This window comes from Centropristis striata, chromosome 6 (genome assembly GCF_030273125.1).
Source record: "Centropristis striata isolate RG_2023a ecotype Rhode Island chromosome 6, C.striata_1.0, whole genome shotgun sequence".
Classification (NCBI taxonomy): domain Eukaryota; kingdom Metazoa; phylum Chordata; class Actinopteri; order Perciformes; family Serranidae; genus Centropristis; species Centropristis striata.
This window is the reverse complement of record NC_081522.1, coordinates 19,946,563-19,971,161: the sequence shown is the minus strand read 5'-3', so window position 1 is coordinate 19,971,161 and position 24,599 is coordinate 19,946,563. Positions and strand designations below refer to the sequence as shown.

At 41.9% G+C, this 24,599-nt stretch overlaps 2 protein-coding genes across 4 annotated transcripts in view; both read left to right on the top strand.

Annotated features, from left to right (window-relative positions):
- Window positions 1-2,763, top strand: part of ush1c (Usher syndrome 1C) — a 29,292-nt gene extending 26,529 nt beyond the window's left edge. The window contains exons 19-23 of the mRNA XM_059334969.1: window positions 8-61; window positions 157-256; window positions 742-851; window positions 1,089-1,144; window positions 2,359-2,763. Of these exons, the coding sequence (XP_059190952.1) occupies window positions 8-61; window positions 157-256; window positions 742-851; window positions 1,089-1,144; window positions 2,359-2,371 (333 nt within the window). The 3' untranslated portion in view covers window positions 2,372-2,763. The remainder of the gene's footprint in view (window positions 1-7; window positions 62-156; window positions 257-741; window positions 852-1,088; window positions 1,145-2,358) is intronic.
- A 5,077-nt stretch (window positions 2,764-7,840) lies between these two features.
- The window catches only part of abcc8 (ATP-binding cassette, sub-family C (CFTR/MRP), member 8), an 84,176-nt gene continuing 67,417 nt past the window's right edge, over window positions 7,841-24,599 (top strand). For all 3 annotated transcript variants that reach the window (XM_059334961.1, XM_059334962.1, XM_059334960.1), the window contains exons 1-6: window positions 7,841-8,083; window positions 11,675-11,837; window positions 16,121-16,262; window positions 17,371-17,492; window positions 20,569-20,735; window positions 23,599-23,841. In XM_059334961.1, the coding sequence (XP_059190944.1) occupies window positions 8,063-8,083; window positions 11,675-11,837; window positions 16,121-16,262; window positions 17,371-17,492; window positions 20,569-20,735; window positions 23,599-23,841 (858 nt within the window). In that variant the 5' untranslated portion in view covers window positions 7,841-8,062. The remainder of the gene's footprint in view (window positions 8,084-11,674; window positions 11,838-16,120; window positions 16,263-17,370; window positions 17,493-20,568; window positions 20,736-23,598; window positions 23,842-24,599) is intronic.

The following is a 24,599-nucleotide window of genomic DNA, read 5'->3' as shown; positions in this document are numbered from 1 at the left end:
TGAATAGTTCTCCTCGGACCAGATCGATGGGCGCGATGTGAGACTGCTGAGAATCAAAAAGGTTCTGTCATCACTTCAGATAACTCACTTTCACATGAGTCAGAATCTCACTTCTGAAGTAAGATATTTTTGTTGTTTTTGTTCATTTTCCTGAAGACTGGACACCTTGACATTGCTCTGGAGGGAGGTGCAGACTCTCCGCTGGGAAAGTTGGTCATATCTTCTGTGTATGAAGGTGGAGCTGCAGATAAGCACGGTCAGTTCATTTTTATTTTCAAGGATTAACTTAAAGGGATAGTTTGGATATTTTGAAGTGGGAGTGCATGAGTTATTTCTCCGTTTTCAGTGTATTACAGTCAGCACGACCCCAGTCTGAAGAAGCAAGAGTACTGGCATAGAAGCTAAGCAATGTACTGTGAGGACAGGGCAGTAGTAAAATGTATTTTAGCCATCTAAAAAAATCAATATCAGTTGAAATGCATGCTATATTTACAATATTTAAGCTCTGTACCTTGTCAGCAGACAACCTTGTTTATGTATTCAAAGGATCTGCATCACTGTGGGGACAACATCTTTATGCTTTATTTGTTTACTTGAGTCGATAAAGAGATTTAAGTGAGCAGCTCTTCACTCAGACTATATTTATCTCTGCAGCTGGTTCTTACGCTTACTTGCTGTGTGTGTCACTGTTGTGAATAAACATGTTTGGCAGTGAGCCATGTCTGATGTGTCTGCTTGTAGGTGGCATCGTACCCGGGGATGAACTTATGGCTGTGAATGGGAAAATCCTAATCGATGCCACGTTGACTGAGGGACAAAACTCTCTGGCTCGGGCCTGGAACAGTGGAGGGGTAGGACTCAGATTAGAGGAAAATAAAATGCATCACTTGTCATCTTTTAAAGGAAATATATTGTTTTCCCTTGTAGCTACAACAGCAGGGTGTTTTATTGATTGTACTTAAACCGTATCATCTGTGATGGATTATTTGTGTTTGTTGTTGTCGCACTCTAACTTGCAGAATCAGTCAGGCTTCATATTTTCTATTGATTGAGTCAAGTGCAGAATGATATGTTGTTTTTACCTTCAGGACTGGATCGATGTTGTGATCGCTATCTCCCCTCCGAAAGAATATGAAGATGAAGTGTAAGCATTCCTGATAACTATTCATGTTATAGTTCAAATGTTTATTATTAATTTTTTCATCTTTTTTTACTGTTATTCAAATGCAAATCTGGCGCATCTTTGAGATAACTTAGGCCATGAAATGAAACTATCCCAGTAGTTTACAGTATGTGACAGTGTGGCTTGTGTCTGTGTGTGCACGTGTATGCAGCCCTAAGTCAGCATCAGTCAGTCCCACTGTGAACAGAAAGGTGTTTGAAGGCAGTGCAACACTGTACAGACATGGCTACCTCCTTCAGCACTAGCCCTCCCTCTCCTCCTTCCTCGCCCTCGTCCTGGTAATCAAACCTCCTCCTCTTCACTGCACGTCTCCGAGGGGATGTTTGGTGTGTTTTTGTTTGGCCCCAGTCTTTGTTCTTGAGCACATGTGACAGTCTCCGCTGTCAATCAGAAGAAACAAGCAGAGTAATTGTTACCTCTCATCTATGTCAAACTGTTAGATTTATGAATAACTTCCAGCTTGGATACTTCCTAGAAAACCCAGCGTGACACTGAATGTACACAGTGTTCGTATTTGAAAAATGCCTCTGGGCGATGTTTTTTTATTGCTCAAGCATGTGTTCTACAACAAAACAGCCATGCTTTTCGAGTAAAGACATTTAAAACTAATGCGATCAGTGACCCATCCCACCATATATCTGCCAAATCCCTCTCCAGTGAGCTGTGTATAGATATAAATGTACATGTGTGGCCTCTGTGGTATTGTCCGGTGTCGTCAGGTCATGGCCATACATAAAAGTAGCCTCGGACTCCTGCCAGCCTTCAGCAGTTGTTCTGATTGATGTTGTTCCCCGGGACTGTTACATGTTCTGACATACATAGACACTAAGTGACACCGGGTGGTACTGTAGGGAGGATTTCTCCTCTGCTACGGTAAAAGATTAATATGCTCCCAGGATTTGATCTGGGTTATTTTTGAGGTTGATAAACTGCAAAACCCACTCCTTTGGAATTTTTTAAGAAATCGTGGGTTCAGTTTAAGCCCTGATTATGTTGTTTTTTCATCTGCATGTGTGTTGCCCTGCTGTGTTTAATGTGCAGTGACCGAAGAAAGACACATTTCTCAGCAGTCTAGCAAACAGAATACAGCAGTTTTAACAGCTTTTTTTGTTGTTGATGCTACTGTCCTTTGCTTCTTACATGTAGATAATTAATTCTTTCTTCTTCTCCTGCAGAACGTTCTTCTAGTCTCATCAGCATCCTGCCAAGAAAGCCACACTGATTAAAATGTTTTTCATTGTTGATGATTCCTTCACCGTCAAGCTGAATAGGGTCTTTTGTCTTGACTTGTGTCGTGTATCAATGTATTGACACCATACATTCAATAAGCGTCCTTGCTGTCCTCTTTAGTTAAAGGGTGATCCAATCAATATCCAGTTGTCCCCAGTAATCTCCCTCACCTCTGTAATGCACATACATGGTTGCCCTCATTTAGCTCTACACAGCCATGCTGATCATTCCCTGCAGACGTGTCTTGGCTGTCAGTATAACATTAAAGGGCGAGTTAAAACTGGTGAATTGTAATCATTAGCAGCTCTCTAATCTGCCTTTTCAAAGACCAATAAAGGACCACTCATGATCACAGAATTGAGTTTCTGCTGTGCATACAGATTGTCTGCTTCCTCTGCTTCGTTTTTCTCAACAGTACATTACCAGGCTGGTGCTGCACTGGGCTAAAGTAGCATTTACAGATAAACTAAATGGAACTTTAGGTAGATTTGTGTGCTTTCATGGGTCCTTATATACTATGTGGTATCCGTTTAGTAGCCAGTCTCTTCCATAGGATTTTTCTTATTAAAACAGAAAATCTATTTTAAGTCAACCCAAGACTATGTCCACAATGAGGGGCTAAGCAGGGGTGTGGATTCTTGGGATCCAGCCCTGGATGTTTTTTGTTTTTTCAAAAGCCCAGACTCTTTAGATTTAAAATAATTTTAGATTAGATTAGATTCAACTTTATTGTCATTGCACATGTCACAAATACAACGCAACGAAACACAGATAGCATCTAACCAGAAGTGCATTAGGCAGTAATTGTGAATCATATTGCAATATATACAGGAATTAATTGTATAAAAATGCATATATATATATAGGTATAGATTATACATAAAATAAATAATAAATGCAGATCTAACTGTACATTAGTGCAAGTAGATATATATGCATATATACATACATATACACACATATATACATACATACACACATATATACACATATATATACACACATAATAACCTTCAACTTTGTAATTTCGGGCTCAACTTCGGGCTCAGCCCGAAAAAGCGACGTGGATCCGCCGACCTGTGGGCCCACCCCCCGCAGACTAGGGCATAGGGGTCGGGTGCAGTGGGAGTCGGGCAGCAGGCGAAGGCGGGTACCTGGGCGTGCTGACCCCCGGCTCCAGCGGCTAGCTCTGGGGACGTGGAACGTCACCTCACTGGCGGGGAAGGAGCCCGAGCTTGTGCGGGAGGTGGAGCGGTACCAGCTAGAAATAGTTGGGCTCACCTCCACACATAGCGTGGGCTCTGGAACCAAACTCCTGGAGAGAGGCTGGACTCTCTCCTTTTCCGGAGTTGCCCAGGGTGAGAGGCGCCGGGCGGGTGTGGGGATACTCACAAGCCCCCGGCTGAGCGCCGCTGTGTTGGAGTTCTCCCCGAGGAACGAGAGGGTCGTCTCCTTGCGGCTGCAAGTCGCGAGGAGAAGGTCTCTGACTGTTGTTTGTGCCTACGCACCGAACAGCAGTTCGGAGTACCCGGCCTTCTTGGAGTCTCTGGGTGGTGTCCTGGAAGGGGTACCGCCTGGAGACTCTGTAGTTCTTCTGGGAGACTTCAACGCTCACGTGGGCAACGATGACGGTACCTGGAGGGGGGTGATTGGGAGGAACGGCCTGCCCGATCTGAACCCGAGCGGTGTTTTGTTATTGGACTTCTGTGCTAGTCATGGATTGTCCATAACTAACACCATGTTCGAACATAGAGTTGCTCATAAGTGTACCTGGTACCAGAGCACTCTAGGCCAAAGATCGATGATCGATTTCATTATCGTATCGTCAGATCTGCGGCCGCATGTTCTGGACACTCGGGTGAAGAGAGGAGCAGAGCTGTCAACTGATCACCACCTGGTGGTGAGTTGGATCAGGTGGCGGGGGAGGATGCTGGACAGACCTGGCAAACCCAAACGTGTAGTGAGGGTGAACTGGGAACGTCTAGCGGAGGCCCCTGTCCGCAGGGTCTTCAACTCACACCTCTGGAAGAATTTCTCCAACATCCCGGGTGAGGTTGGGAACATGGAGTCCGAATGGGCCATGTTCAAAGCCTCAATTGTTGATGCGGCTGGTAGGAGCTGTGGCCTGAAGGCCGTCGGTGCTTGTCGTGGCGGCAACCCAAGAACCCGCTGGTGGACACCAGCGGTGAGGGAGGCCGTCAAGCTGAAGAAGGAGGCCTTTCGGTCTTGGCTGGCCGAGGGGTCTCTGGAATCAGCAGACAGGTACCGTTCGGCCAGAAGGGCTGCAGCTGCGGCAGTCGCGGAAGCAAAAACTCGGGTATGGGAGGAATTCGGGGAGGCCATGGAGGAGGACTTTCGGTCGGCCTCAAAGAGGTTCTGGAAAACCGTCGGGCGTCTCAGGAAGGGAAAGCAGGGCTTGGCCCAAGCTGTGTTCAGCGGGGGCGGAGACCTGCTGACCCGACCTGTGGATGTCGTCGGACGGTGGAAAGAGCACTTTGAGGAACTCCTTAATCCAGCCAACACGTCCTCTGTAAAGGAGGCAGAGTCTGAAGACTCAGGGGAAGACTCACCAGTAACCCTGGCAGAGGTCGCCGAGGTAGTCAAAAAGCTACCCGGCGGCAAGGCGCCAGGGTTGGATGAGATTCGCCCTGAGATGCTGAAGGCTCTGGACACTGTTGGGCTGTCATGGTTGACACGCCTCTTCAGTGTCGCGTGGAGGTCTGGGACAGTGCCAGTGGAGTGGCAGACTGGGGTGGTGGTTCCCATTTTCAAAAAGGGGGACCGGAGGGTGTGTTCCAATTACCGTGGAATCACACTCCTCAGCCTCCCCGGAAAAGTCTACTCCAGGGTGCTGGAAAGGAGGCTCCGGCCGATTGTCGAACCTCGGATTCAGGAGGAACAATGCGGCTTCCGTCCTGGCCGTGGAACAACGGACCAGCTCTTTACCCTTGCGAGACTTCTGGAGGGGGCATGGGAGTTTGCCCATCCTGTCTACATGTGTTTTGTGGACTTGGAGAAGGCCTACGACCGTGTCCCTCGGGGAGTCTTGTGGGGGGTACTGCGGGAATATGGGGCACCGGGCTCGTTGCTACGAGCTATCCGGTCCCTATATAACCAAAGTGAGAGCTGTGTCCGCATACTCGGCACAACGTCAAACACGTTCCCAGTGGGTGTTGGCCTCCGCCAGGGTTGCCCCTTGTCTCCGATTCTGTTTGTGGTTTTCATGGACAGGATCTCAAGGCGCAGCCGGGGGGAGGAAGGGATTCGGTTTGGTGACCTAAGAATTGCATCTCTGCTTTTTGCAGATGATGTGGTTCTTTTGGCTTCATCAAGCTGGGACCTCCAGCACTCATTGGGGCGGTTTGCAGCCGAGTGCGAAGCGGTTGGGATGAGAGTTAGCACCTCCAAGTCTGAGGCCATGGTTCTCTGCCGGAAAACGGTGGACTGCCCCCTCTGGGTGGCGAGAGAGGTACTGCCTCAAGCGAAGGAGTTCAAGTATCTCGGGGTCTTGTTCACGAGTGAGGGTAGAACGGAGCGTGAGATGGACAGGCGGTTTGGTGCAGCGTCAGCAGTGATGCGGGCGTTGTACCGGACCGTCGTGGTGAAGAAGGAGCTGAGCCGGAAGGCAAAGCTCTCGATTTACCGGTCCATCTACGTTCCAACCCTCACCTATGGTCACGAACTTTGGGTAGTGACCGAAAGAGCAAGATCGCGGATACAAGTGGCTGAAATGAGCTTCCTCCGTAGAGTGGCTGGGCTCAGCCTTAGAGATAGGGCGAGGAGCTCAGACATCCGGAGGGAGCTCGGAGTAGAGTCGCTGCTCCTTCGCGTCGAAAGGAGTCAGCTGAGGTGGTTTGGGCATCTGGTAAGGATGCCTCCCGGGCGCCTCCCGTTAGAGGTGTTCCGGGCACGTCCAACTGGTAGGAGGCCCCGGGGAAGACCCAGAACACGGTGGAGGGATTATATCTCTCTCCTGGCCTGGGAACGCCTCGGGGTCCCCCAGGAGGAGCTGGACGTTGTGGCTGGGGAGAGGGACGTCTGGAATGCCCTGCTTAGCCTGCTGCCCCCGCGACCTGGCCCCGGATAAGCGGAAGAAAATGGATGGATGGATGGAACTTTGTAATTTTCCCTCAGTGTCTCTGACTAGAACATCAAATCAGTTGATCAAAGATCTATTACTGAGAAAATGTATTGCCACCTACATGTCTGCACTAACATTGTCATGAGATGTTGTGTTCTACCATTACTACTACTACTACTATGCTATTCCCATAAGAAAGTTGATATAATTGAAGTAAATGTTATTCTGTAGGCCTAATATTCAATTCAGAGTCTTAGAGACCACATTAACTTGGCATTGTTAGGGAGCCTTGATTTGCATTAAAGCAGCCCAGATCATTATGGGATGGATTCAAATGTCGCAGATTTGTCAACTCAACATGAATTCTGTGAACTCTACTTCAGTTTAGTATAACAGAAATAGGTTTGAAATTGAGTCTAGTATACCTATTTATGTAACAAAAATAGCATCAAACAATGTTTGCCTATTTTTAGGTGATAAAACCATGTGATGATTTTTTAAATTTACATATTTTTCCCCCAAGTGATGTACATATTTTTTGGCACACTGATATCAAATTATTATTGGCTTGGGAATTAATGTAACTGTGATTAATGTAGACTTTAATCTAAAAATTCCCCTGGACCCCTATGTTTTGACTGAACCCTAAATGTCACACATCTTGCTCCGCCCCTGTCCATGACTGACACAATGTAAAAAAAAATATCTTTCTAACATACATATGGATTTTCCCATTTTTGGCCGTCTCAAAGGCGGAAAAACAATATTAAACTCATTTACAAGAGCCTTGTGGCAAACAATGTTGCTCTCCTGCACCACGTCCTTTCCTTCACCTGCTGTTTTCACCTGCTCCGCATCGATTTACTCTGAGTATGGGGAACCATACAGTTTTTTAATTAAATGTCCACAGGGGGCAATAGTGTTCCTTCTTGAATATCAAGCTGCTCATTGAGTGAGTGAGAGAGTCCCAGCTGTGTTTATAATTTTGCTTTGAATAAACCTGAATTAATCCGAGGTGAAATCAGGAGTAGATGGTGATAAATATAAACATTAGGTCATCTTAAACCCTAAAATGCACAAAAGTCCATCCAGTAGCTAGTTACATGTGTGTTGCTGTGCAGCATCCCACTTCAGTTATATAACATCCACTCACTGTTCATGATGACATACGTGACTGTTGTCTGCTACGAGTTTCAGCGTTGTATCGACCGCTGTGGTGTGCCGGGTTAGCGCCCCCTGTAACCGCTGTAACCCGCCGCTCGACGGTTCATGACAGAGACCAAAGGTGGCCTTCGGGCGGGACATCTACCCTCTTCTTCCTCTTCCTCCTCCTCCTCCTCCTCCTCGGTATCCCCGGGTTCAGCACCGTGGACAGCTCCCTTTCTCCACCCTTAAACCGCCGCCTGCGGTTTCATGGTCAAACACAAAGTGGGACACCGAGAAGTCGGCTGAACACATGAGAGACTGCGATTTGGGAGATTTTACCCCTTTTCTTTTTTTAACACCCGAGCGACGGATGTGACAGTGTTGAATAGTGTTTTGGGAGTCAGGGGAACGACGCTGAAACAATGATCTCACGGTATAAACCGGTAAGTGCTGCTGCTGCTATGAGCCGGTTATTCACACTGATCAATACTCTGAATAGTATACTGCACAGCTTTGTTAGCATTTCATGGACATGCACGTGCATTATAATGTGTCACTGTTGAAAAGAAATATTTATCAATCACACACACATCTCATATATATATATATATATATATATATATATATATATGATGTGTGTGTGATTGATAAATATTAATATTTATGACAAATGTTATTCACACTGATCAAAACTCTGAATAGTAGACTGCACAGCTTTGTTAGCATTTCATGTACATGCACGTCATTATAATGTGTCTTCACTCATATTTATCAATTACACACACATCATATATATATATATATATCACCCACTGGGGACATAAATGTTTTCGTTAGCATGCATAGTGTTACTGGGTGCAGATAAAGGCCTATCTAATGATTTTTACAAGTCATTTTAGGTAATTTATTAGTATAGAAACCCCCGTGTGTGCTGTAATGGGGTCATGCATCAATGAGATTCATTAATTTCTAGGGAGAAATTATAGGAAGAGTGAATTATTGGATGTGTTTTTGCGGCTGCTGAGCTGTTACATTGTGGCCACACATTATCACAGCCAGATGGAGAACATTTTCTAAAAGATGAGTTGGAGCACAACCCACCACCCCCTTCTCTCTATGTGTGAGGGAGACCTACAAGCTGGATTTACGTAGATCAATGCATGATGCATCACTCATCTCCTATCCTCACTTTACTCCCACAGGCAAAATGATCACACACATATACACACACTAAGCCTGTTATGTTTATTTGACAGCCTTCTGTATATGTGGTTCTATGTGGTGGAGTATTTGGGGCTTTTCTGATTTTGAATGAGTTCTTCATCTTAGCTGTAAGCCCCACAGCTAAACTGACCGTCCTGTTTTCTGAGTGTGTCTGAGTGCCTCCTGCACTTATTCTCTGTCTGCACACACTGACACTTCACCTCACCCCAGGCAATCCAGTGAAGGACAGTACTTATCAGATGTAGGATACCACAGAACTATAGCTCAGCCAATTTTCTCAGCTATAAGAAAAGGATAATAATACTACAGACACAGTGCAAGATAAAGCTGTTATCTTGCATTGCCTGCACTATATTACCAGTTGAAATCCATTCTCATTTGAAACCCCTGCTGAGATTTGTGCTCTTTTTGATAAACAGATTCTGGTTGTTTGTGGAAAAACTCCACTCATTAGCTCTTGATTTATTTAAACCCCATTGATTGACCAACTGTCTGCTGATAGCTGGTGTGAGTACGGTCTTCCCAATAAGAAGATAATTAATGTGCAACAGGAAGTGGCCGCAGTTGAACTCTTCATGTTGGGTGTTGAAGTAAAAGATCAGCTAGAATTTCTTCACATTTTTAACTTCCAAAATGCCTTTTTGACCTTCAGTGTATATCAGAACTGCAGATTTCCCCTGAAACCGTCTCCTGAAAGGTAACACATAGATATTTTTTTCTGTTCTTTTTTTTAGATACTCCTATCCCAAAAAAGAAATCTAGACAGCTATTTTCTAGGGAAGTACCTGAATCCAAATCTGTTATTATAAAGCACAAATAATGTGATGATAACTTTTTTTTTAATCCAAAATTCCTCATTATTAAGGGAAAAAAAGCCATCATTTACACATCAGTAATGAAAAGTACAGTATAATTATATGAAAATTTACAATATGATTTCTACTGAATTTTATGACTTTAAGGCACATAAATTGCATTGTCAATGTAAATTAGGGTAGAAAATACAACATCTGTGTGATTGTAAGTGACTTTCTGTATAAACCAAGTCCACTTCAAGTCTTTTAAGTGAATCCGGATACAAATAATCTCCGTACACCTCTACTATGTAGAGAAAATTAGTTTGTGCCTACAGGTTTGAAAACTCTAATAAGAACAGCTTGCAAAGACATACGGCAGCATTCTCACAAACAATCCAACATTTAAATTTACATTTATTGTTGTTTTTCCTCACATGAATATAATTCTAGGTGGCCACCAGTGCTGCAATTCTATCAAAACGTTTCCATTCTGCATAAATTAAATATGAAGTCACCACATGTATGTTTCACTTCAGAGCCACTATAAAAATATACATTGCACTGTAATGGAAAGCTAACTGCTTAACATTATATTATATGTCAAGAGCTATCACAGAGGTATGTCTCTCAGAGATATTGCTGTTTAATGCAAACCTGCATTCAAATAGACATTTAAATGGGGAATTGTCTTTGCCAATGGGTCCCTGTGAAGAGCACGCTCTTTTATTGCTTTAATGAGCCTGGACCTCACTTTAATAAATTGTTACTGCAAGCACATAACCACATTTCAATGCATTATCTTTTCCTGTATATCGTGTGAACACTCCAGTAAACTGCTCATTACATTTAAGCTTATCTCCCTGTTGTTATTATGTGAAGGTCACCATGGCGTGGATTACATTAAACATAACTCATTCTAACCAGTAAGAAAAGGCCCTGAGTCTGTCCCTGTTGATACATGGATTATCAAAATCTGCTCCCATGTGGCTCTTTGCTGATCCCTTCTGCCACTGGCTGCAGCGAGATCTCTCCCTGCAGGACCGGAACTCACAATACATCCCAGGAATTCATTAATATTTTATGTCTTTTTCTTTTTTCTTTTTTGTTATGTGTGCAGCCTAGTTATTCACTGCTGTGTTTCTTTCTTGTTTAGTGCTCTTGTAGATACAATGTGAACTTAAGTAATAAATGACTGAGAGGTAGAGTTATGTAATTCATGAAAACGTGGTGTTGGGATTTAGATAAGAGCGCTTGCTTATGCTTCACACGTACGTTTGTACGACGTTCGCGCTGCTCACTCAGCAGCTGTACCCCTCCTCATTGCTCTGTCTCTCTCTCCCTCTCTCTCTCTTTCTCTCTCTCTCTTCATCATTCACCACCCCCTACCTTCAGTGGCGGTGTAGCTCACTCCTCCAGCTCGCCTGCACACTCCTCTCCCTTTGCTCTTCCAAGGTCGACTTTGAGCTCCCATTTGCAAAGAGATAAGAATAGCAGGTGCACTGCAGAATGCCACCGCTGCTCTAGCTGTGTGTGTGTGTGTGCGTGTGTGCATGCATGTGTGTATGTGTGAATGCATTCCAGTGGAGCTGGGCAAGAGAAGCTTCAGTTGCAGAGGATGTCTGAGGACTGCGGCCAGACGGGATGCAGATGTTTGTCACCAGCATGGCCGGGAAATTAGTCTGCCGGAGAGGAGAGGGAGCCTCTGCTGCTGCTGCTGCTGCTTCACTGGACTGACTCTGACCCCTTCTCCCTCCTTCTCTCTCTCCCTCTGACTGCTCTTTTTCATTGGATCTGATATTTGGGAGCTGGATTTGAGAGGGAGCAGGAAGGAGGTCATTTTGGGAATTATCTACCGAAGGCGCAATCAGTGTTCCCTTTGAAAAGACAGCATGCTCTGAGAGCCTCTACTTAAAATCTCTCTGTCTGTCCTTTGTCTCTGGTCCTCCCCTCCTCCTCCTCCTCCTCCTCCTCCTCCTCCTACTCCTCCTCTTCCTCCGGCCGGTTCCCCTGCAGAGTCCCGGTTCCACCATGTCTCTGGCGTTCTGTGGGAACGAGAATAACTCGGTGGCCTACAACGTCGACAGGGGGGTTCTGAACAACGGCTGTTTCCTGGATGCCCTCAATGTGGTGCCACATGTCTTCCTCCTCTTCATCACCTTCCCCATCCTCTTCATCGGTGAGTGTCCCTGGGAGGTGAGATCCTCAACACAGTCACTTCAGACCTCCTTGCACAGACCACACACACCCAGCACACACACACACACACAGATGATGTGTTAACACAACTCCCTGAATATTATCCTTAGTTTCTTTTGTTCAGACAAGGGAAAGTAGGAGATGTTTTTTTACCTGACATGTTTCGACTGACAACTTCAGTCTTCTTCAGAGGTGTCAGCTGATCTGAAGAAGACTGAAGTTGTCAGTCGAAACATGTCAGGTAAAAAAACATCTCCTACTTTCCCATGTCTGAACAAAAGAAACTAAGGATAATATTCAGAAGTAGACAAAATGAATGTGCTGGAAGTACAACTCCCTGAAGATCTGAAATTAGATTGATGGGCTTCAACATGCTCTCTATCTGCCCTTCTCAATGTTCACTGTACCACCTCTTTTACTTTTACATGTGATGAATGCACTATCAAGCAAATGTTTGAGTCACGTGTATTTTTATTATCGCGCCTAGGCCTATTGCACTTTAACACACTTAATGTTTATTTTATTTATGAGCTGGTTCCAGTTAAACACCCTCTCTGTAAGCATGTGTTGGCTCTCCCATAGCCAACGTCAGAAATATGAGTCGTAAGGACATATGTATTGAGTTGCAAGCATTTTTTTTACAAGCGAATGTGACTCCTCTGATGAATGTAGTGCACAGAGGCAAACAGATGCCATCACGCTGGCATTAGGTTACACCTCTTTTACCCTCCTCCCTGGCTGCTGGCCATTCCATTAGTGTCATCATAGGCTCTGTTTCTACAGTCACACATGCTCCTCTCCGGCTTCGTCATCTGCCCTCTCATGTCAGAGTGTATGCACACCATGAGTGCCTTTTATCAAGTAGGAGGACACGCTGTCACTTCATTCATCTGGTTTGACAGCAGTTCCTGATTATATTAAACAGGAAGAGAAATTGTCTTCCTTGTGACTTGTTACGCTCTCAATTCCTTCCATTTAGTTTTCTTTGAACGGCACACATGCTTACCACATTACCACACAGTTTGGACATTTTTTTAGTCAGCTGTCTTAGTCAGCTCTGTGAATGACAATGTCAGTCAGTCTGCCCATCTGTTGATCCAGGCTGACGGACCTTAATCACTGTCAGATGAATTGCCATGAATTTTGGTACATCATGTTCCATTCAGCATGAATTGTAACAACTTTGGTGACTGCTTAACCCTTTATCAGGCAAATAACTATATTTGGTAACTTCAGGTAATATTTTGAGAAAAAAGTTGCAAATTTACTAGATTAAAGTGGCAAATCTACAAGAAAAAAGTTGCAGATTTAAGAGATTAAAAGTGGCAAATCTGCGCAAAAAAAGTTGCAGATTTATGAGAAAAAAGTGGGAAAAAAGCAACTTTTTTTCTCCAAAATTCACCACTTTAAATCTCATAAATCTACGCATTTTTTTCTTGTAGATTTGCCACTTTAATCTAGTAAATTTGCAACTTTTTTCTCAAAATATTACCTGAAGTTACCAAATATAGTTCTTTGCCTGATAAAGGGTTAAACTTCTAAAACCCAATTGCCTGCCAGTGGGGTAGAGGTAGGGGTAGACCAAAACATTTGTGAGCCAAAACACATAACAGAAGAAAAAGTTAAAACCATTAGGGGAGATTCACCAAGAGCAATGCCCTTTTTTTCGGGAATACCCTGATCACATTCATACAGTTACATATTCACACGTGGAAGCTGCCCAATAGCTGGCTACTGATCATTTTAAGGCCAAATCTCATGTATTATTTAAAGATTTAATGATTTGATTTGAAAAGTTGAATCTTTACATCTTGTAGTTCTAATTTTTATTTGTATTTTTTTTACTATTCATTTTTATTTTATTTTATTATTCTATTCTATTTTTATTATCTTAATCTCTTTTTTCTCTGTACTTTTGCTATTGCAACACCTGAATTTCCCCCATGGTGATCAATAATTCTTTTTATATTATCTTATAGTTTCCAAAAATGTGCTTGTTCTGCACATGGCTAAAATGCAAACTCAATTATGTCAGTTCCAACATGGCTCAAAATGTCTGTTTTTTTCGCCTTTGGTCTAACCCTTACTCCACCCAAAGAGTTTAACTTTTCATTTTGCATGATCCGGTCAAAATTAAAATTTTCCCCAAACTGTGGTGACCAAATTTCTCTCACTACATGTTGAATATTGCTAATGTTAGCATGCTAACACACTAGACTACAATACTGAACATGGTAAACATTAAAGCTGCTAACCATTAGCGTGTTGGCCATGGCTGCAGGCTAATAGTCTCATTCAAAGTGTGATGTTCCTAGAAACACTGTTAAGGTTATTAATGTTTTGTTTCTCATTTTAAACATTTTCCTTCAAAACAGGAGCAAAGAAACCCAACTTAACTATGCTAATTAGCAGAGTAATTTAATGTGGAAAGGCAAAAGCCCTCACTAAAAGGTAGTGTGAGCCTGTTATCCTGTGTTAGAGGATAATAAACCAAGAGAGCCTGACAGGAAGCTGTGCTGTTTCCTCTCTCTGCCTGTCACCTTCAGCTGCATTGCTTTCACTAACTACTTTGTCACCATAGACAAACCTCGGGGGTTTGAAAGCTTTTCCTTCCACCTTTATAAACTGTATTCTGCACTCCATTCTGCCCTGTGGCTTCCTAATGTGTTGCTCTTTAGAGTGCTGGCTCATTAGTTCAGCTAAGGTTACTGGTGTAGGAGGATTCTGCAGATATAACACCTTCATTGAACAGATTTCTTTACATGAGCAGTCAGAAAGAAGGATCATTGTGCCTCAGTTAGGGCTGAAACCAACAACAGCTACTCTATTGATTCCTTTTTCCAATTGTTGATTAATAATACAACCTAGAAAATGGTGAAAATGATCCATTACAGTTTCCCAGAGTTCAAGCTGACATATTGAAATGTCTTGTCTTGTCAAAAAACCCAAACGAGTTCCATTTAGTATCACACAAGACGTAAAACCCCACAAAATATTAACATTTGGGAAGCCGGAATAAGTGAATCCTTAATATTTTTTTTTTAACTTTAAAAAAGACTTAAACAATGAATTGATCATCAAAATTGTTGCTTATTCATTTTCTATCAATCAACAAATTGTTTTCGCTCTAACCTCAGTCTTCTATACTGTCTCACTGTCTTCAAACAATGCTAATAATACATAACTAAGAAATAAAAAAATAAAAAATTAAAACTATTGAAGCAGGATTAGAATCTTAACATATTGTAATACACACTAAAATGAGGACTCGAATATAACATATAACAAAATAAAATATTAATCCACTGAGATGTAAACAGGAATGCAGTAAATGTATGTGCATAATTAGAGTGATATGTAAACAGGAGTGCAGTGTATGTGTATGCATAATTGAGTATTTAGCCCATTTAGGCCTAAAACGCCTGTAAAAAATGCCTGTAAAACATCTGGGCGATTTTAAAATAACCCTCTAAAACCTGAAGTTTTTCTGGAAATTCAACAGAAGTGTCAACGCTTCTACTAATTAATAGATTTTTCAGCCTCTGTAGCAGATAGAAATGAAATTCAAAAAGTATTTGAGAGCTTATACAAATACTACAAAACGACATATCCGCTTTCCCGGCTTTAGTGGGTTAAATGAGTCCCATATTCCTCTTCTAAGTCACTTGTACCACCGTGTGTGTGTGTGTGTGTGTGTGTGTGTGTATGCGTGATTACCAGCCACTGCCAACACACTGTCCAACAGCTAAGGTGCCAGCAACAGAGGAGTCATTATAACATAATCTGGTCAGCAGAGATGTGTTTTATGACAGCAATGAATAGCACTTTGATGACTGGATCTTTAACATAGAGTATTATAGTTGTCAAAACATCTGTCAATTTGAATGGACAATGAATAAAGGACAAAGAAGTCACAAAGTAGTAACAATGAGAGCGAGAATAATTAAAGTGAGGGTCTGAGGCCAGCAGCCATCTGGCTGCTCTCATTGTCCTGCCTGCCAAGCATCGAGCGATGTAATGAAAGTGATAATGACACAAGTTTAATAAACTCTGCAAAGTTACTGGACTCTGGCAGGCTGCCATCAGCCCCAGTTGACCCATCCTTTAGTTTACCTTCATTCATATCAGGGCACTTTGGCTTATAGCTCATCATGTTCAAGGATGCACTGTGAGGAGAAAGCATTAAGTCAAAGTGTTTTCGAGTGCACAGTGCATTAAAACACCCCTGATGCTTTTTGAAAAACCTTTCATCTTCTGCTTTAGGCTGGGGCAGCCAGAGTTCAAAGGTCCACATCCATCACAGCACGTGGCTTCACTTTCCCGGTCACAACCTGCGCTGGCTGCTCACCTTCGTCCTGCTCTTCATCCTCGTCTGTGAGATTGCAGAGGGCATTGTCTCTGATGGGTAAGAAGACACGCTGACTTAACTGATCTGCAGGTGCAATTGATTTGTCTTTGTCACCAACCTCTGATACTGATGATGTTACTACTGTTTTTTTTTTATTTTTGCAAAATCTATTTTTTTAAATGACTAATTTACTTACCTTTAAAGGTTTAGAAGACATTTTACAATAATTAGTTTTGAGACAGTACAGGTGCATCTCAATAAATTTGAATATGATTTGTGTGTTTTTTTGTCATTTTGTGTCTTTTTTTCTAGTCATTTTGTGTCTTTTTTTCTAGTCATTTTGTGTCATTTCTTGTGTCTTTTTTGGTCATTTTGTGTCTGTTGTTGTGTCTTTTTTTGGCCATTTTGTCTCTTTTTTTGTCATTTTGTCTAATTTTTTTAATTCTTCTAAGTCTTTTTCTAGTCATTTTGTGCTTTTTGTGTCTTTTTTTAGTCATTTTGTATCTTTTTGTGTCTTTTTTTAGTCGTTTTGTGTCTTTTTTGGTCAATTTTGTGTTTTTTTTTGACGTCATGAAGAAGTCCGGAAAGCTCCGGCGCTTTCGTGGACTCCAGAGGGTTAACATGCCCCAGGTTATGCTGTTTCTGAAAATCGAACATAACAGGAGGGTTAAAAAAGTTGTGCCTATACTTCCAATCATAATGATCTTCCTGTATCTTCAAACTCAGCAGCAGTTTATAAACACAGGTTTGCCACTGAGGTAACTGTCAGTTAGAGTTGATGTGCCAATCACAGGTTTAACGCATGAAAAGACACAGGGAGACACAACCGGACAGAAAATCCATCTCTGCCCCGTCTCTCTTTAAATCCTCCAACTCCTTGTTATCTGGGACTCTCTGCCCTCTCTGCCAGGGCCACAAATCCTGTTGTTGTCTATTCTAGTGAGTCCATTCATTACAGGATCCAGTAAACACTCAGGAGTGCTTTTTATCAGCCATTTCTGCAGAACGGAGGCGGGTAACTGTGTGAGTGAGTGATTGTTCACCATCTGCTCGCCACTTCACTGGGCTTACAACACTAATTTCAGCGCTTAGCTGAAGAGCCTTTCACATTTGTGTCAATCATTTGGGCTTACTTATTTCTCCTCTTTCTGTCGTTTATTTGCAGGTTCAACCAGTCCCTCCATCTTCACCTGTACATGCCTGCAGCTCTGGCCTTCATGGCCGGCATCACCTCTATTGTCTACTATCATAACATAGAGACCTCCAACTTCCCCAAACTTCTATTAGGTACAGTAATCTTACATTCAGCAATCCTGTGTTTATGAATCATTCATATTTCTTTTACTCTTTTACCTTTAATAACCAAGGAAAGGTTTACTGAACACAGTTGAGTCTTTTGAAGTATCACTCCCCTTGACTCACCAGTCTTTTGCTGTTAGTGTCTGTGTGGCTCCCATAGATACAGGTCTGGTTTGTAGATGGTCATTTTGAAGTTTTGGATTTGGGATTATAGCTCTTGCTATCTTTGTTTTTGCAAGCCAGGCGTGTCTATATCTATATCTGGTCAAGAGGTGGAGCTGGGAAGGATCAAGGGGTCTATCTGACCACAGTCTATGCTAACGCTCAGAGCCGGCCCAAGGCATAAGCCAACTAAGCGACTGCTTAGGGCCCCATGGCCACTAGGGGTCCCCCAAGAGCAATTAACAAAAAATATGTACATATTTTGTTTAATATTTTGCATGCATGAGTGACACTTTCTATATGATCAATGATATATTATTGTACAAAAATATGTCAACAACGCCAAGATAAAGGAATGTTTTCACGTTTTTCAAAAATAATGAACCAGATGACACTTTTACAGTAAAAATAATGCTTTACCATTTGGATTGTTGTGTAAATCAACCCCAAGTCTCTCTATAGTTGGATGTGATACATTTTTAGATTAAAAAACACATGTGACACCCTGGACAGTCATTCATTGGTATCATTTGTATCATTATTGTATTGGTATTATTTATGTAATTAACTGGGAAACCCCCTTAAATGTGTGAAGACATATCAGGCTGACAATAGCATAATGTAAACAACACTGCCAGAGCCGCAATGAGTTTGTAGTAGGTGTGTGAATGATCAACAATCAATATTATTGGCAGAAAATAGAGGGCCCCGAAATTGAATTTTGCTTAGGGCCCCATGGAGGCTTGGGCCGGCTCTGCCAACGCTAGTGCTAACTTGATTAGCAAGAGGCATCATTGACGTTAACTGTGACATTTTATGGGATGCTAATTTTGGCAAGCAAAGAACAGGCTTAAAATAAATGTAATTACCGTGGAAAATGTATAGATTGAATGGTTATACATTGCTGTGCCTCTATCCTGACTGACAGGCTGTTATTTCACTCTGGATGGGCCCATAATTTACAAAATGAACATCATAACATAATGTTTTAAGGAAGACTTGAAACTAGAATTTGAGATCATGAACTCATTCAGAAAGTGTTTACTGAGGTAAGAAATCAAGTGAGAAATAGTGTAATTTTCTCATAGACTTCTATGCAATCAGGCTCTTTTCATAACAATTAGAAATGCAAGCTTAAAGAAAACGTTTCAGATGCACAGGCCACGTCCTTCTTTTATGCTGGAGTGTTACAGTGGAATAACTCCACCAAACACCCAGTCAGCATTTCAAACAAGAGCCCAGAGCTTTTTTTCAGCATCAAAATTTCATTAAGTTTTGTGAAAACACTGCTGAATAAAGATCATGGCTGTTGGAATCAAATGATACAATATAAAACTGGCCTTTGTCATCTCATTAACCCTTACAGTGTTCAGATTCAAATTGCATAAGCTCATCAGAATGATATAATTACAACCCGAGACAGTGCAACCACTTACACATGAATGGTTCATTACCTTCAGACAGGATTGGAAAATAATTGAGAATAATGTCATCTATTGTAATTGCACTGCTCTGGGTTGATATTAATTATTCCTTTCATTAGGAAAACATGAAATTTCGTTTCTGGGGAATAATCTGCTCAGTTTTCTGAGTTTTCAACAAGAGTTCTTGTTTGCGATTATTTTCATCATTCACTTGCTTTCATCACAACCCTTTATGACCTGTGAGAATGAAAACACTCCACTAAAATCTCCCTATTGCAACAGAATAGCTTCTCATGTTAAATAAGAGACATACACTGTATTCCTACTCCCACGTTTGCTCCTGTAATGATCCCCCTGTAGCTTCTCTAGGACTGTTAATACTCTCCACACGCATCATTGACTCATTTGTGTTCAGCTCTCGATGCTTTACTCTCTACTCCCGTCACGTCACAGAGCCGCCTTCGGCTTTAAATCTCTATATCACAGTCAGTCTCTTGAAGGAAGAGGTGGAGTGGTGCTGGGTTTATCATTGCATATACAGAAATTAAACTTCATATTCACACTTCTTTGTAGTGTCATGTTGTTGCCACATTCAGACCTAAAGCTCATAAACACACTGCTCAGGAAATGGGACCATCCAAGCAGCATGTGAATACACCATTGGCCTTGGCGAGTGCCTGCGCTCTCCGAGTGCCATTCAATTTATTCGTGTTTCAGTCTCTCAATATTTACCCAGTAAACTGACACGATGTGGCTCTGTCAAAAGATCTTCATGAAGTAAAGAAGATTTACTTACCCACTGTTTACTGGATTGAAAATGTTAACCTTGACAGCTGTTAGACACACATCCCTGAAGTGCTCTTAACATCTGAGAGAAGGAGGAAAGGAAAGAGGGTGAACTCAGGCTTTGGCAATGTGCACCTACACTGCAAAAAAGCCAACTTGTATTTTTTGCCCTAAAACAGTGATTTAATTTGGTAAAATTTGGAAATATAAATTACTGACATTTAGGGCAATAATGTAAGTTAGCACAACAAAGCAAGCCAATTGTATGCTCAAAAAACAAGTTTGTGAGTTGTTGTTACTTATATCTTTAAGTTGGGGCTCAAAACAAGGCACAATAGTTCTGCTAACTATTATTTCTTTGTTGTGAAATTCGGTCATTAGCGAAAGCTAGCGGCTAACTGATGCTAGCGGCTAACTGATGCTAGCGGCTAACTGATGCTAGCGGCGCTGCTTGTTACAGCTACAAGAGTAGCCATTAGCATATCAATGCTAACTCAAAATTGTGGGACTAAGCATCTGTTCAATGATGTGCTTAATGCAACAGTCGACCTTTCAAGGATTCAGCAATACTGCACCCAGTTTCCATACAACTTAAAATGTAACTCTTAATATAACCTGTCTGCAGTTTAATTATCTTTTTGGCTGGTCAAGTGATTTGCTGTCTTATTCTGACCCCTGCTTAATTTCCTCAGCTCTGCTGATCTACTGGGTGCTGGCCTTCATCATGAAGACCATCAAGTTTTCCAAGTACACCGAGCATGGCATCGGCCCCCCGCAGCTACGCTACTGCATCACCGGCCTGCTGATGCTGCTGTATGGACTCCTGCTGGCTGTGGAGATCAATGTCATCCTGGGACGGGTGAGTGTGTGCATCTGTGTGTGAAGTTGTGTGTAGCTGTCCGACTGATGTCTGTTTAGCTTCAGTCATGTCTCCTTCTTTTAGTCTGAAATACATATGGCTCCAGTGGTCTGTGGTCAGTAAAGCTGACCTAAAGCTTTGAGTTAAAAATAGGTTGGATCCATTGATGCTACATGTTTGTTCTCATGTAACACATGTTGAACTGTTGAACTGGAAAGTAATGTTTATGTTGCTGCATGTCATAGTGGTCAGTGCACTTCATAGTGAAGGAGGCATGGATGTCTGTGCGAAAATGTTTTTTTTGTCAACCTATTCTGTAGTTTTTGAGATATAACATATTATGTTAGATATATGAAAAGGTCTGGGGGTCACTAAAGTAATTTGCTTCATCCTGTGTTACTATGAAAGTCTGTACAAATGTCATAATAATGTATTTCGTAATTGTTAAGATCTTTTCAGTGTAAACTAAAATGATGAACATCTCACACTTCTAAAACACACAGGGAATCATAAATGTAAGGACAAATAGCATGAAGGCAATGATCTGATCCTTCCAGGTTTATGAAATGTAATAATAAGAGGCTCAGATGTGGTGTCACAGTAAATTGTTGCTAGAATGTGATCTTAATGTCTCTCTTATCATTTTTCTGACCTGACGTTGCACAACAGTGTCCACAGTCATATCTTTTAATTAATCAGTTTTTGGCATTTCAGTCTTCTAACCCCACCTTTTCAACTCAACTGAGAAAATGTCAGACTTTGTACACTTTTCCTCTTTTCCTCTGGACAGCTGAGTGAATCTGTCTGTGAACCTTTGCACTACAGACATCTGTGATTAAATCTGACTGGGTGAACAGCCAAAAAAAAGGGATTCTCAGACCATGCCCTGCACAGTCTGTTGAAGCATACATTCTGACCGAACCGAAAGTATTTTTACTGGATAATAGCTGTGCAGTTCATTTAGCATTTTAAATGAGCTCTTTTAGAGGAATTCACTTGTTTATCATTTAAAATAAGCTTTAGACATGTATTGGGCATGTAATGGGAAGGACACTCCTTGTCATATTTTCTTGTCTGCTTTAGTTGTGATGTGATGGAGATGCATCACCTGCTCTAGGTTTACCTTGCATGCCTTTTACCAACTTGTCCACATTTTTGCTATCAATGAAGAACTCGCAAACTCATGATATTTAGCCTTACTGCATCCCCCTTTTATAACTCTGGGCCCTCCTAGGGGTTCCACCCCCCAGGTTGGGAACCACTGCTGTGGTGGATCACAACTTCTACATAATCTACAGATGCTCCAGATCAAAATGAGACCAAACTTTTGTAATGAGGTTAATTTATAAACACTGACAAAGGCCAACATGTGGCCTGCAAAAAATGAATGATTAAAATATTTTTTTCAAGAACGGTGACCATGAGTGGCTCATACAGTAATAAACAGTGTTGTAGTGAAGACCACCTAAACCGAGACCAAGTCAATACCAAGACCACAGTGTATCAAGACCAAGGCAAGACCAAGACTTTGAGGGGTCGAGACCGAGTCAGGACCAAGGCCAGTCCCAGCCGCCTCCGTTAGTGTTGCTTTGTAGATTAAGTTGCGCTGTGTTTTCTTTTTTTGTAGTTGTGCACAAAAAATCTTTGTGGTTCAGGTAACCAAATTTTATTGCAGACGAGTTGGCGGACATCTTCTCAAGGCCTCTTCTCCTGTCACTCACATGCACTTTTGTGGGGGGCGTGTGCAAGGAGGCGGGAGGAGTGACAGCCGTCAACGGTGACAACAATTTCAATATATGAGTCATCTCATTGGATGTACTCTAAGCGATATGAGTTACACAAAATCACAGTAATGATATTAACAAGTAATTCCAAAAATGCACAGTTGTGGTCTTGGCAGGTCTTGAAATAAAACCAAGTACGCTTTGTCCGAGACCGAGACAAGACCAAGTAAAATGCCTTTTTTACGCGGTCTGGAGACCAAGACCTTCAAAAAGTGGCCTCAATGCCGATCTTGAGTACTACAACACTGGTAATAAATGTGCATCAAGAATATTCAACTGATGGATCCAGTAGTATGCCAGATTCGCTGCAGATAGACATAAACACACTTGCACACACACACATAATAAATGCACCATCGATAATCCTGCCTTGCCTTGTTTATGATTGTTTATGGCTTAAATCACCAAAAGCTGTTATTTTTCCAATTAAACTGATTATAATGCTATAAAACATGACTTTGCAAAACACAACTGTTGAATATTATAAGTATCTTGACCCATTTTGAAAAACAAAAATCATCAAAAGAGAACATCATGAGACCTTGGTTGTAATGAAATAAATATAATCTGTTTTTGTGTTTATAAATATCCAGTATTTGGACGTATTCTGTGCTAATTCATCTGTCAGTCACTGACCTAGTTTCTATAAAGCTTGATGCATTGACACTGTTTCACTGTCTTTATATAACATATTGTGAAGCCTAATTTCACAGCACCCCATCAATTATTTCCTTTCATTCTATTCTGTACGGTCTAATGGTTGTTAATGTCCAACATGTGAAATGTTAAGCTTTGCCAAGGTTCAGCAGTTGCCATAGTGACACCAGCTAACCTGTGATTACTCATACAAAAATATGTACAATTTTTCTTTCAGCAGCTATAATTTATCCCACTAAGAGTGTGTTCAACTGTCATGCCCATTATGTTTTAGCTCTCAAATATATTTTGGAGAAAATTATAATTATTATCCCCAGAGATGTTGTCACAGGATGGCTGATGTTTTAAGGTTATTTTACTCCCTTTGGATTTCCAGGCCACAGAGAGTCAAATTAAACTTTCTGCTCTTCCTTTTCTCACAGCGCTACATGTGTTTCGCCAACCCCACAGAGGTGAAGCCCCCCGAGGACCTCCAGGACCTGGGTGTTCGTTTCCTGCAGCCCTTCGTCAACCTGTTGTCCAAAGCCACCTACTGGTGGATGAACACCTTCATCACCAGCGCTCACAGACGACCCATCGACCTCAAGGTCATTGGCAAACTGCCCATCGCCATGAGAGCCCTCACCAATTATATAAAGCTGCGGAAAGCCTTTGAGGACCAGAAGGTTAGTGCACAGACTGGTAGTTTAGTTTATTCTTTGGGATTGCCGCCTTGTGCTGGATTCAACTTGATTCAACTCAGTTTAGCTATAGACCAAAGGCATCACAACACACACAACCTTGTTTCAACCAACACAATGTACAGCAAGAGTATCATATCAGTAAATGGAGGCTACCACTTCATTCTGTAATAAAAGCCAGTGTAACATTTTGTTCAGATCTATTATTTTTTATTTAACCTTTATTTAACCAGGGAATATCCCATTGAGATTAAAAACCTCTTTTTCAAGGGAGCCCTGGCCAAGAGGCAGCAAACACAAAATACAGTTACATATTTACATAACATACAGACCTTAAACAAGTCATGAGAAACAAGTGCATGTTGTGGAATTGGCCTCAATAACTCTTAGTTTGGATTTAAAAGTGCTCAAAGAAACAAATTCAGTTAATTTCCATTCTTTCTGGCGCATATTCCAGCATAAGGTGCAGAGTAAACAAATGCCCTTTTACCCAACTCTGTACGAGCAAAAGGGACAGAAAGCAACAATTGATCTTGTGAACGAAGAGAATAAGATCCTGCATTTGTCACAGTAATTAAGGTGCAAATGTATGAAGGCAGCAGTCCCAATATTGCCTTATAAATGAAAGTATACCAATGACTAGCCCTTCTTTTAAAAAGTGTTTGATTTTAGTTCTGAGACCTTGTAGCTGTTGCAGCAGAAATCAAAAGCATCTCTCAATTTTTTGCCTCGCTGGTGCTGAA